The following is a 13,810-nucleotide window of genomic DNA, read 5'->3' as shown; positions in this document are numbered from 1 at the left end:
AGCGGAAATCGGGACTGATATATTTAGGATATTTGCATTATCACCATCACGGAATATATGCTAGATACTAGATATTGGGGTAATTGGTTTTCTTATGGGTGATTATATAGAGATCATGGACACATTGTATCGGGTCTTATATTCGTTGCGCGGAGCTATATAATCGAACGGGGGTGGTATCATATCACATATCATAGTATCCTGACAGTGGATGGCAGGAGACAAAAGAGGGATCGAGATTTGTTTTCTCGACCGGAGCTAGGAGCGACAGAGTAACATGAGTGAATGGCGCGGTATGTCCGAGGAAGAGGACTACTGTACATGGGCATTGAAAAGCGAGAAGCAAAGAAAAGCCTGGGTTGTGATATCCTGAAGGTAGGTGGCAGGTCGGAGCAAAGACGGACGTCATGTGGAGGGCATTTGGGAAAGAGTATAATAGAAAAGTGTCAGGGGGATGTTGATGGCTGCAGGGTGTCAGGTTCCTGAACAAGGGTTCCCTGTGTATAGCGTGTTCGTGGAAGAGGGACGGCAGAGTGCGGGAGTAGCGACGAGGAAGAGTCATTTTCTGGGTCAATCCCAGCCTGATTGCCCGCCTGCGGGCTGCTCCATCGAGACAGATATTGTCTCCCGAACTTCCAGGCATCTGCCACAGCCCTCTTTGGTCCAACAAGGAGACCAGAGCTGGCGTCAGATGAACGAAGGATAGGAGGGTCGTCGTGCCAGTGGGTATCATCACCATCCTCTTGGATGGTCCCGTACCCACCGACTTCTTGGTCAGATGTAAGCAGACCCCCGGTTCCCCGACGTTTACGATGGGCGGCTGATAACCCACTCTGAGGTGCTGAGGTGCGATGCCATTGGTTCCCACGCAGTGATCCCTGGGCCCGACGAGATCCCCTTTCGCGATCGTGTGGGGTAGCGCCGACCGTCGAGTTTCGTGTTATACCTCGTAATGGGCCATTTAGGGTTGCGCTGCCACTGGTGCTGCGTCGGTGATCTGTCGAGGATCGTGTGTGTCCGGCTGTGGATTCATAGTCCGAATCATCGAGTTCAGCCCAAATAGATGCGGGGTTTAGATCGACTGAGTCGCGACCGAAATTTAAATTGAGCGGTAAGCTTGGAGCTCTTCCACGCTGATATGAAAGATGTCGAGTATGGGTCTTCGGGTTGAGAAGTGGCTCGCATTCTCCAATCTGTGATTCTTCATCCTGGCCGTCCAGCAGCCCAGGTGATGACGGAGAGTGCTCTTCCACGAGTGCCATACCCGGCCCAAGTCCGGTCTGCGTGGGACCCACAGTAGTGACAGCGGCATGATTGTCGATATCCTCAAGTCGCCATGACAGGCATAAGACACCCCCTAGGAGGATCATTGTTCCCAGAGCGATGAGACCGGCATGCAAGCCCGCCAGTTGAGACACTTGCCGGAAGTAGATCAGGCCATCCATGATGGCAATAATGTTGTAGATGCAGAACACAAAAGGGTATAGTACACTAGTACTACACAGCTTTAGCCCACGATGGAGATAGAACAGCTGTGTGAGCGCTAGGAAGATCATTCCCAGCAGGATAGCCCATGATTGCCAACGATTGAACTGGTTCACACCGTCTACCACAGTGCGCACGAGAAGTTCCACTGCCGACTTTGCCAGCAAAAGAGAGTGAGCTGACAGTATACCACTGACGAATCCATAACTCATGCCGCGGATCAACCTCATTCGGCTTTGTAGTCGCAGAAAATGGGGTGAAAAATGACCGGAGGCCGAGGGTTTCGCGCGTGAGGATGGCACGAGATGTTTCAGTAGTTTGATGCCTACGAGTACCACAACAACCAATAGGGTAGTAGCACCCATCCATAGAAGGAAAGGCCGTCGCTGGAGGAGGTATAGCAGCTGATCTAACGTATGTGCGGGTTCCCCGATGGCGCCAAAGGTCCCAATCAACAATGCGCCGATGCAGACGAGAACTGTGCCCGCGAGAGAATATCGAGTAAAGGGTTCACCGAGGATGAGGGTCGCAAATATAGTATTGAACACTAGTCCGGACTATTCGGCATTCCTATCAGCAACTGATCTCCGCCGTGCATGGAGGGGGAGACTACTGACCGCTTGGAGCGTCGAGAGAACTGGTAACGGAAGTGTGGTAATTTGGATGGTACTTCCAACAATATTGGAAATCACAAACATCCCCATTCCTACTTGCCATCGTCGGCGCTTGTAGGGGGGTCTGCGCACATCGTAGGGATGTTTCTCGTCCTCGAGTAGATGCGACTTGCGCTGGAGTGTGAGCCCGATAGCTTGGAGGCTGGTAGAGATGAGCCCAACGATAACACCGACCTGATATCGTTAGTTTTTGGTCTTGTCTTGTAGTATATCCTGAATTCCGTTGGTCTTACCGCAACACTCCCCTCCGGCGACAAGTCACCTAGATTGCCCATGTTGCGTATTGTGCATTGGCCGGGTTGAGGGACAGTTGGGAGAGGCGCACCAAGTAGAAGAAACTACCAGAGTAAAGAAGCCATAACTCAGATAAAACTGTAGGGAATGATAAGATCACGCTGAAAGGGTAAGTTGTCGAGGGGGATGCGGAGGACCTGGATGCGGAACGCCAAGGCAACGCAATCCGAGCTTAGTTGGACACAACATCCTTTCCCTCTTCCCCACGTCATTCCACCCCCAACAAGCTATACAGCAAGTGAACCGCCAGAATGTCACAAAGCCATGCCCTTTCAGATGATCAGGTATGTTCGCCCGTTTACTCTAGGTCTCGTGAAGCTTGAGTTGGACTGATCGCCATTGAATTCAGGTCGCGGGCGAGCTCCGCAAGATGACCGCCTTCATCAAGCAAGAAGCCCTCGAGAAGGCCCGAGAGATCCAGTTGAAGGCAGACGAAGAATTTGCGATCGAAAAGTCCAAGCTGGTGCGCCAGGAAACTGCCGCCATCGATACCCTCTACGAGAAGAAGTTCAAGCAGGCCGCCATGTCCCAGCAGATCACCCGCTCCACACTCGCCAACAAGACTCGACTCCGCGTGCTCGGTGGCCGTCAGGAGCTCCTCGATGAGCTGTTTCAGAATGCTCGAGAGAAGGTTTCCAAGGTGGCTGCTGGCGATCAGAAGGAGTACCAGGCCATGCTCAAGGGGCTGGTCCTCGAGGGCCTGTATTATCTGAACGAGGATAACGTTGCGATTCGCTCGCGGAAGAAGGACTTCGATGTCACCAAGAAGGCTATTGAGGAGGCGACCAAGGAGTACAAGGACAACGTTGGCTCGGAGGTGACCGTGACCTTGGACGAGTCGGAGCCGTTGCCAGAGGGATCGTGAGTTTATTCGCTCCCCCTCCCATTATACGCCAAAGAGACTAATTAGCTTGCAGTGCCGGTGGTGTGTTTATTGTCGGCGGAGAAGGCAAGATTGAGATCAACAACACTTTCGAGGAGCGTCTGCGACTGCTGGAAATTGATGCTCTCCCTGCAGTTCGAGAGACACTCTTCGGCAAGAACCCTAACCGGAAATTCTACGACTAAGTGTGTATTACTTGTTCTATCTTGGGTTTCACATTTGCGACTGCTGTATTTCGTGTGTTATAGTTCGGATAATCTTTGCCTCTCTTGGCCATCTTCATAGACAGAGGGGATTTCTTTGCACAGTTCAAGTCTGATATGGAATATGATCGAACTCTTTTAGCGATGGTTTTCATTTCATATTCTTGACTACATTGGTATGTGGTAAAATGCTTGGGCGAAGAATGTCGCTCTTAAGGGCATGATCATAAGGGTCGTAAGTCATAAGGGGGTGGTAGAAGGAAAAGCTGGGTATTTCAACATCTCAGCCGATCGCACAATATGTCTGTTTCTTCGGAGTATATGGAAATTCTGGGACCCAAACTGCCAATATGATCAGGGTGCCTGGTCATGCGCGCGGATGGGAATCTCTGTGTCACCATTAACCGCATCGCCTGGCGCCGCAGACGAATTCGTTTCTTGTCTGGTTTCTGGATTTTGTTTTCCAGCAGCAAGCGCAGCAAAGTTGCTGAAATGGCTCCGAATGTTACCATCTCTCTCCTTTACAAGTGACTCGAAAATGGTGGTTTTCGGCGGTGGCTTAGACCGAACAGAATAAACAATTCGGTAATGTAATGCCTCGAGTTCACTTTTCGCCACCGTCCGTGTCACATGTGAGGCACCGGAATCCTGAATAGAGCAGAAGATCGTCTTGATCTGAGCTGCCAGCCTGTCGATGGCGGCGTTGTAGTCTTTCTCGGTTTGTGTACTGTTGAAATTTAACTCCAACGCAGACGAATCAATCGCGACGTTGAGAAGAGCAGTAAGGGAAGTTAATTCCCTCCAGTCATAGTCAGCTATACCCTTGAATCGCTTGACTTGGAAACGCTCATTGCGGAGCAGTAATAATGTGATACGTTTGATATCGAGCAACTTTTCAGGGGGCTCGGTGAGAGGATCCTGACTCTGTAACAGAAACGCAACAGCCAGGCGACACCGTATCAGTGCAAACCATGGAGAGGTGGGTAAGATATGATGCACAATTTGACTCTGGATGCAGACGTCATCTATCGTGGCGTAGAAAGTGGCACAGACTCGACCCAACTGATATCGTTAGCTTTGAGAGTGATACACCATATAGCATATAGGAGAATACTCACCGAATCTTTGGCACTGGTTTCAAAGAAATTATCAGGATCCAACACAGCGTTGATGGTCCACTGAAGCTCCGAAGATACCATGGAATCCGCTGTTAATGAAACATCAAGGGCAAGACGTAACAGTAGTAGTACCACCTGCTCTTGGGTGTCTTCTGCGAATCTACAGATTTGTCAGTCTTGCATTGTCAGGGTTTGGGTGGTGGAAACCCACAAGCCAGCAGTTTCTCTAAGTAATCTCAGGACCGAAATAAGGGTAACATGGTCTTTCAACGAAGATTCCGGAGTAATATCTGACAGCGTTCATTAGCAAGATCGAGACCACAAGCCAGATAGCCAAGTCATACATTGGGAAAGGACTGGGATAATCTTCTTGGAAGGATCCAAAGCCTGGCTCCGAGCACCCAATCGAGAGAAAAGATCATTGATGTCGGCTGGACGGATGATCAACTTTAACCGCTCCACATCCATATTCTTACATATTCTGTTAGTCAATGCCGGTGTGAGTTCGATATGAGAGCAATTACAAACCTTAATAATTCGGTAATAAGCGTTGCTCAGTTCCTCTCGACGTTCATATGGTACTTGAAGGAATATTAGCTTCTGGTCAATGAACAAAGGATACCATAAGACGAACTGGAACGGAACATCCACAAAACGAATGCGTCCGGCAAAAGTCCTTTGGACAAAGCCATCTGAATAAATTCGCCTGACATGAACTGGCGCTCGCGAGACTCGGATTCTGCAAGTCGGTCAGCATGTAAGAAAGAAAACAACTCGTTTGAAGCTCACCCCTTAATATATCCATACTCGTCCCAAGTGGGAAGTGATCCCGTGGAAATTGGGGAGCCGGCGGTAATGTTTGTGTGCAATCAAAGAATGGCCAGGCGCGGCCGTGGTCAAGAGCATCGGTTCTTCTGATAGCACCTATCAAACGCTGACCTCCAACACCATCTTCATTCTCGCCAAGCGCTGAGATCAACATGGTTTCATTCAGAGCATAGCCAGTGCCGGACGGGTCATTTCCGGGCTCCTTGCCATTCATTTTCTTCGGCGCATAATTGGCTCTCGCCCGAGAAACACTGGCTTCGACCTCATTATCATCCACTGCATCGTGAACTAGAGAGTCAATGTTGTGTCTGTATTTCTTTGGCGACGATATCCTCGTGGTGAATTTGGGAGGTGTGAACTCCTCCTTCTTCTTAGACTTTGGAGCGAAAAGGTTCTTTGGGTCCTCCAACGAGCATATCGAGTCTGTATCTTCTCCGTCAGAGCTGATGACAACCTCTCTTCCGTCCTTGATGATGCGCTGAGATCCGTTAAAGCTCTCGTTCAGAGATGAGACCCCGGTGGCCGAGTCGATGCTTTGGAAACTTTGTTGCCACGTAGGGGGTTGAAGTAGGGTATCCTGAGTTGACAGATACAACGCCGCATTTGAGTGGGCTTCAGGATCTTGTTCCGATTCTGGTGATATCTGATCGAATACAAAGGAAGAGGGGGGTTCGGTGAGGGGTGAAGATTCGGATGCGAGTTCGGGGCTTTCTTTCTTCTCGGGTGTGCCGTTCGAGTTAACACGAGTAAATTCAGGCTTATTAAACCACAACTCCTTTATGGTCCGCATGATGGGGTATGTCGAGGATCTTTTTTAAAAAAAGAGGCATATCGCGTCGTTGTACGCGCCGATTCGGCGCGATGTCACATGACGACTGACTCAGCGGATTTCTTTGTTCCACCTCAAACTGGAAGGGGCGCTAGTAAGCTCGAAACTCTAACAATCTAATCATTTTCTTTGAGATGGAACTCATATTGACGTCAAATTGATATTGACCTGACATGTGTACAATATACATTGGGAGCACATGCCTGGTACTACCTAAAACATACTTGGCTACGGAGTATGTATGTTATATGGTATATTGTATATTGTAGATCTGACAGCCACATTCCTGGTGGCGTTGATCTGCGGCTGATCCAGTCTACTATTGAATTATTACTATTCCATACAAACACTGGAAGTACAAATCTCGTTTGATCGACATTAAACTCGCGATGAAAGCCGATTTTTTCTGATAATGTTTTTTTCCGCTGTGTCAGTATGGAGTATATAATAAGGAAAATATTAACACTCCAATTAAGTTTAGTCTAAGCGATGGTACACTACACGGGTCCACTCTAATAGTTCGTGGTCAACCGTGCTGACGGCCATATACACAATGTTGTATATTGTCTATTGTACCACACTATTTGAACGTAGCACTGTATGCAGGGTGTAGCTTTTGCTTTAGATCCTTGCCTCGAGATCCGCACTTTAATTAGGGTAACACGCCGTGAGACATGGGGATTTCGTAGGGCTAGTAGAAAGGGGGAATGGAAGTCCCAGGCAACGTGCGAATTTTACAATGATCATCGGGTCTATTCAGGAGTCTCCTGAATAATCGCCGAATTTTCTGCCAAGAAACAAGGAGCCGAGATGTGTACTTTTTAACATAAAAAAAAATAATACACGCATAAAAAACGGGTCCAATGACATTTTGCCCCATATGGGAATTTGGATGCTACTCGGATAACATATATATTGTACGGAGTACGGAAGTACTAACGTTATACTCCGTACCAGAAAAATAAGAAAGCTGACTCAGGGTGGACCGGGGGAAGCTCGTGCCGTGTCGGTTGTTTCAGGATTGATGCTCCGACCCCGAAAGCTGGGTCTGATATCATTAAGGGAGGCGATAGAAAAAACATGTGTGTGATTGTTTGACTCTTCTAATACCTAGTTATGACCGCATATATCTATTATATCCATGGATGAGAGTTGAGATACATCGAAACTTTATCTTTAGTAAGAATCTAGATGTGTTTTATCTACTCCGTACGGAGTATAGAAAACTTGTAGGAAAAGGCCAGCTGTTAAATTAGTTCATAGTGGGGGCGAAGAAACAACAGCTGTGGGCCAATAACCGTTACTCCAGAGTCTGCATACGGATCCAACGGATACGGAGGACTTTGCTTAGTGAAGAACTGGGGAGCACACCTTTGTAATCCCCTGTCAAGGCTAAAATGTAAGCGATCACAGTGCTGACGGGGTGGCAGTGCCGCTATATCCACCAGAAAATAAAACATCCATTTTTCTTACCAATCTTCAAGTGAAGATATAGTACCAGATATCAATATATTCCGAACGTCCCAGACTTCAAGTGCCGAGTACTCCGATTGCCACAGGTAGAAATTTAGAAGGGGGAGGTCGGAACGGGGCTGGACATTATCTTACCGGACTTTACACGTATTGTCCCTTGAGTCCGAGATTGTATACATGAGCTACCTAAGCCCTAGACAAGCCTGCAGGTGAACATGAATGAAGATGCCTAAAAAATGCCCAGAACTAGAGAAAGAGGCAGTGTAAAACATTTAAACCATATTATACCAAATTATACCAAAATTATACCGATCTAATAAGTTGACGCGTGTAAAAATCTCCTGCCAAGTCCACCTTGAATGACAAAGCAGAGGTATCTTGGCTTGGCCCCATCGGTAAGCACGGGTGGTAACAATATTACATACGTACTGAGATACGAGCTCAGGGTTGGCCTCACATCTCTCTCTTTCACCCCTCGAAGCAAAAATTAACCACGGGTGCTTCTTCTCTTTTAATTTCTTTTCACTTAAAGTATTTGAATGGCCCCTAGTGGGTGCGCCCTATAACGCCTCGGCCTTCGCATTGCAATAATATTCCATCACGATCAGCCGCGGAAACCTTGTTTTGAATTGGTTTTGGACGATTCCTCGAAGCTCGTCGACAACATATTCAACAACGCGCGTATAGAACCCCCTGATTTGCTCGAGACTTGCGTTGCCCATGACATTGCGTTTCCCTCGCTATCGAACCCCGTGAACGCACCCAGACCGGGAATCTTTCCCTGCGCCCGGCGCTGTCGGATTCCGGCCTTGCACACCGGATGCTTGTCAGCTACCAATAATCAAGGTTTCTGTCAAGTTTTATGCCCTTTTTGGGCGGATCAATGGCCGACATGGATTCCGTGCACTTCCCTGGGAACAATGGGGATGACAACAACGAGCAAAGTAGTGACATTCGGGAGGTCAGCAGCAACGTCTCCAAGCCGACGAAACGACAAAGATGGGCTACCACACGAGCCCCCGGAGCTGGAGGCATCAAGAAACGCGTTTCTATTATTGATCGCTTCCATAAACGCTCAGACATGAGAGACGAAAAGCGAAAATCGACCAACACAAGCACCTCGACCAATAGCGGACCCGAGATCTCGCAAGAAGGACCGAATCGGAGAATCTACTTCAGCATTCCCATCCCAGAGTCTGAACGAGACGAGGACGGCCATTTGCGAATTACGTATCCCAGAAACAAAATTCGCACTGCCAAGTATACAGCGCTCACTTTTGTTCCCTACAACATCTGGCTACAGTTTCACAACATTGCGAACATCTATTTCTTGTTCGTCATTATTCTTAACGTACGCAGATCTGTTTTCCTAGCTCCAACCCCGATCAACATTGGCTGATGATATTCTAGTTCTTTCCCATTTTCGGTGCCAACAACCCCGGTCTGAACGCCGTACCTTTAATCGTTATTATCGTTGTGACCGCTATCAAAGATGCTATTGAAGATTGGGGACGGACAGTGTCTGATAATCAAGTGAACAATTCTCCGGTTTACAGACTGATCGAATGGAACAATGTCAATTCGACAGAAGAAAACGTTGATTTATGGCGTCGTGTCAAGAAGGCTTCTACCAGGGCCTTGATTGCCTCCTATAGGTGGATTGCTTCTCAATTTCAGAAGAAAGAGAAAGGTGGAGACGACGAAGGGCAAAGACGCGGCTCATTCATGAGTACGGCAGATCCCCGGGCATCGATTTATACCCAACGCAACTCCATAATCGCAGAAGACGTCGCCATCCCCATGACCGATGTTCCATCGCCTCAGCCCGAAGCCCGCGAAGATTGGCCGATGATGAGCAGTAATGAAAACAAGTTTCTTTCTCCGAATAGCGCAGCTCGGCAGAGCGTCGTGGAGCCCACGCCGGACAAGAGACATGGAACTGTCCTGGACATGTCTAAGCAGACACCTGGCAAAGCCCGGTTTAAGCGAGAGTACTGGAAAAGTCTGCAAGTTGGCGACTTCGTCCGCTTGTACAACGAAGATCCGATTCCAGCTGATATCGTGATTCTGTCCACTTCTGACCCGGATGGCGCCTGTTATGTCGAAACAAAAGGCCTGGATGGAGAGACCAACTTGAAAGTTCGCCAAGCTCTCCACTGTGGTCGTCAAATTCGACATGCTAGAGACTGCGAAAAGGCCGAATTTGTGATCGAAAGTGAGGCCCCGCATGCCAATCTCTACACTTACAATGGTGCCGTGCGTTGGGACCAGCGCGACCCACGTTTCCCTGAAGCTCCGCGGAAGGAGATGGTTGAGCCCATCTCTATCAACAACATCTTGCTCCGTGGTTGCAATTTGAAGAGTACCGAATGGGTCCTCGGTGTTGTCCTTTTCACCGGCGGAGAGAGCAAGATCATGCTTAATTCTGGTGCAACTCCAGCCAAGCGACCTCGTATGGCCAAGGATCTCAACTGGAACGTCATTTATAACTTTTTTATCCTATTCCTCATGTGCCTTGTCGCAGGTATTGTGAATGGAATCGCATGGGCCGCGCCAGACAAATCTCTGGACTACTTCGATTTTGGGTCCTATGGAGGTACGCCGCCTGTCACTGGTATTGTCACCTTCTGGACTGCTGTCATCCTGTTCCAGAACTTGGTTCCAATTTCGCTTTACATTTCTCTTGAAATCGTTCGGACTATCCAAGCGGTTTTCATCCATAGCGATCTTTTCATGTACTATGAGAGACTGGGCCTCTATTGTGTGCCCAAGTCTTGGAACATTTCGGACGACGTCGGTCAAGTCGAGTACATCTTTTCTGACAAAACTGGTACCTTGACGCAAAACCTGATGGAGTTCAAAAAATGTACGGTTAACGGCCAGGCATATGGAGAGGCTTACACTGAAGCCCAGATCGGCATGCGGCGCCGCGAGGGAGCCGATGCCGATGCAGAGGCCGCAGTGGCTCGGCGACAAATTGCTGCTGATGCGCAGCAAATGCTGGGTCTCTTGCGTGAAATTCATAATAACCCTTACTTGCACGACGACCAGCTGACCTTCGTTGCCCCGAAATTCGTGGCCGACTTGGGAGGAAAATCTGGAGAGCGACAGAAGCACTGTACAGAGGACTTCATGCTGGCTCTTGCCCTGTGTCACACTGTCATTACCGAGCACACTCCCGGCGATCCCCCTCAAATCGAGTTCAAGGCCCAGTCTCCCGACGAGTCAGCGTTGGTCAGCACTGCTCGAGATTGTGGATTCACTGTTCTGGGCCGAGCCGGTGACGATCTTCTCTTGAACGTCATGGGTGAGGAACGCACATATAGAGTTTTGAACACCCTTGAATTCAACTCATCCAGAAAACGAATGAGTGCAATCATCCGAATGCCCGATGGTACTATTCGCCTATTCTGCAAGGGTGCGGACAGTATCATTTACTCTCGTCTAGCCCGTGGCAAACAGCAGGAGCTTCGTCGACAGACCGCAGAGCACCTGGAGGAGTTCGCCAGGGAAGGACTTCGGACTTTGTGTGTTGCCGATCGAGTGCTCAGTGAGGACCAATACCACACATGGGCTAGGGAACATGATATCGCTGCCGCTTCGATCACAGACCGTGAGGAGAAACTGGAGAAGGTATCTAGTGAGATTGAACAAGACCTTATGCTTATCGGCGGAACTGCCATCGAGGACAGACTTCAGGATGGCGTGCCCGATACAATCCAGCTTCTTGCGGACGCTGGTATCAAACTCTGGGTCCTTACCGGTGACAAGGTTGAGACTGCCATCAACATTGGCTTCTCTTGCAATCTCCTCAATAACAACATGGAGCTGATTGTGCTGAACATTGCCGAGACTGAATTCCAGCAGGCCGAGGACGAACTCGACAAGCATCTGCAAACTTTCGGGTTGACTGGTTCTGACGAGGAACTTGTTGCTGCCCGTGCTGATCATACACCGCCTGAGGCTACACACGCCGTTGTCGTCGATGGTGAAACCCTCAAGCTGATGCTGTCCGATGACTTGAAGCAAAAATTCCTTTTGCTGTGCAAGCAGTGCAAGGCCGTTCTTTGCTGCCGTGTCAGTCCTGCACAGAAAGCCGCTGTCGTGAACATGGTCAAGAACGGATTGAACATCATGGCCCTTTCCGTTGGCGATGGTGCCAACGATGTGGCCATGATTCAAGAGGCCGACGTCGGTGTCGGTATTGCCGGTGAAGAAGGTAGACAAGCCGTAATGTCTTCTGATTATGCCATTGGCCAGTTCCGGTACCTCCAGCGCCTTCTTTTGGTGCATGGGAGATGGTCTTACCGTCGCCTCGGAGAATGCACGGCCAACTTCTTTTACAAGGTATGTGGCGTTTGTACTGAATATTATTTTGCATCATCACTGACTTCTCCCAGAATCTTGTGTGGACGTTCGCCCTGTTCTGGTACTGTATCTACAACGACTTCGATTGCTCCTATCTCTTCGATTACACCTACATTGTGTTGGTCAACCTCGCCTTCACTTCATTGCCCGTGATCTTCATGGGTATCTTCGACCAGGACGTGGACGATAAGGTGTCTCTTGCCGTGCCTCAATTGTACATGAGAGGTATCGAGCGTAAGGAATGGTCGCAACTTAAGTTCTGGTACATAAATCCTTTCCCCAACTCTTGTGGTGTTTCGAGATATACTAACTTAAACAGGATGTACATGGCCGACGGCATGTACCAGTCAATAATCTGCTTCTTCATGCCTTATCTTCTATTCGCCCCAGCAAACTTCGTCAACGAAACTGGGCGGAATATCAACGACCGAGCCCGTATCGGAATTCTTGTCGCGTCCTGTGCCGTGATTGCTAGCAACCTCTACATTATGATGAATACCTACCGATGGGATTGGTTCACTTCTCTGATCAACGTCATCAGTAGTGTTCTCATCTTCTTGTGGACTGGCATTTACACATCTTTCACTTCCTCTGGTCAATTCTACCATTCCGCTTCCGAAGTGTATGGATCATTGAGTTACTGGGTTGTCCTTCTGATGACTGTTGTGATTTGCTTACTTCCACGTTTCACTTACAACTCCATTCAGAAGGTGTTCTTCCCGCTTGATGTCGATATCATTCGCGAGCAAGTGACACAGGGCAAATTCAAGTATCTGGATGCCATAGAAGATCCCCCGCTCCCCCCCCAAAGCGGGCAGTCCGAAGGCCGCGTCTCCCAGTGATGAATCGGCCACCTCCTCAGAAATAGTGAAACCAGTGCAGCCTGACATGAAGCAGAACACTACCGTTATTGATGAGGAGCGGCCCTTCTATGCTCCATCCGTGGCTCCAACTGCAAACACCCACAACCCCCGCAGTCAAAATGGCAGTAATGGCACCAATTATACCGCCAGTCTTGACCAGTATCCGCGACCACAGTCCGTAGACTATGTTCGCCGATCTCACGACCGGACAAGGCATTCGTTTGATCGGAGTCGACCGAGCTTTGAGCAAAGCAACGACTTCACCTCGGCTGCCATGCTCTCCCGAGTGGAATCGTCGCAAACCCCACGTCATCAACATGAAGACCCATTCCGGACTCCTGACGATCCTCCTGTACATATTTGATATAGAGGAGCGCATCTTGCGTTGCATTGAGCTGACGACTTGTCACTGATGACTTTACCCCCATCAGACCTGCTGGTTTGTTCCTTGCGATTCCCCCTCGCCATTCCTATTTGACGAGCAATATGCTGTGGTGTTTTTATTTTTGAGAGCCTTTTATATTCCCTGATAGAAAGCAGGCGTTCTGGTTTACTCCTTTACTCGGTCGGATGCTTAGCGCGATATTCGTTTTTACCCCCTTCACTCTTACCCTTGCTTTGTTACCCACTGCTTCCCATGTTTTCCTTTTATTGTTCTTATGCATGCTCTACACTAAGCCTGTCTGGCCCAGTCCATGTTTCCCTTGTACAAAAGCGTTTCTGTCCCTGCAAAGTGCATGACACCCGCGTTTGAAGGTTTCCTGTTGTCTGTTTCCTATCTGGATGTTATAT

At 48.9% G+C, this 13,810-nt stretch overlaps 4 protein-coding genes across 4 annotated transcripts; 2 read left to right on the top strand and 2 right to left on the bottom strand.

Moving 5' to 3' along the window:
* Nucleotides 1-446: 446 nt before the first annotated feature.
* N7517_008459 (uncharacterized protein) lies at nucleotides 447-2,434 on the bottom strand (the record flags this gene model as incomplete). The annotated part of the gene is made up of 3 exons (XM_056726189.1): nucleotides 447-2,042; nucleotides 2,103-2,333; nucleotides 2,393-2,434. The coding sequence occupies 3 exons, from the start codon at nucleotides 2,432-2,434 to the stop codon at nucleotides 447-449; spliced, it is 1,869 nt and encodes a 622-aa protein (XP_056577040.1).
* A 270-nt stretch (nucleotides 2,435-2,704) lies between these two features.
* Nucleotides 2,705-3,521, top strand: N7517_008458 (H(+)-transporting V1 sector ATPase subunit E; the record flags this gene model as incomplete). The annotated part of the gene is made up of 3 exons (XM_056726188.1): nucleotides 2,705-2,737; nucleotides 2,803-3,314; nucleotides 3,371-3,521. 3 exons carry the CDS (start codon nucleotides 2,705-2,707, stop codon nucleotides 3,519-3,521), a joined length of 696 nt encoding a protein of 231 aa, XP_056577039.1.
* A 372-nt stretch (nucleotides 3,522-3,893) lies between these two features.
* Nucleotides 3,894-6,275, bottom strand: N7517_008457 (uncharacterized protein; the record flags this gene model as incomplete). The annotated part of the gene is made up of 7 exons (XM_056726187.1): nucleotides 3,894-4,601; nucleotides 4,658-4,817; nucleotides 4,869-4,947; nucleotides 5,002-5,128; nucleotides 5,186-5,238; nucleotides 5,292-5,396; nucleotides 5,447-6,275. 7 exons carry the CDS (start codon nucleotides 6,273-6,275, stop codon nucleotides 3,894-3,896), a joined length of 2,061 nt encoding a protein of 686 aa, XP_056577038.1.
* A 2,404-nt stretch (nucleotides 6,276-8,679) lies between these two features.
* N7517_008456 (ATPase P-type K/Mg/Cd/Cu/Zn/Na/Ca/Na/H-transporter) lies at nucleotides 8,680-13,382 on the top strand (the record flags this gene model as incomplete). Its single annotated transcript, XM_056726186.1, has 5 exons — nucleotides 8,680-9,138; nucleotides 9,198-12,134; nucleotides 12,188-12,417; nucleotides 12,475-12,924; nucleotides 12,974-13,382. 5 exons carry the CDS (start codon nucleotides 8,680-8,682, stop codon nucleotides 13,380-13,382), a joined length of 4,485 nt encoding a protein of 1,494 aa, XP_056577037.1.
* Nucleotides 13,383-13,810: the final 428 nt, after the last annotated feature.

The sequence above is a fragment of the Penicillium concentricum genome (assembly GCF_028827145.1).
Source record: "Penicillium concentricum strain IBT 3081 chromosome Unknown utg000003l_segment0_segment0, whole genome shotgun sequence".
NCBI lineage: Eukaryota > Fungi > Ascomycota > Eurotiomycetes > Eurotiales > Aspergillaceae > Penicillium > Penicillium concentricum.
The sequence above is the reverse complement of the archived record's forward strand: the minus strand, read 5'-3'. Positions and strand labels throughout refer to the sequence as shown.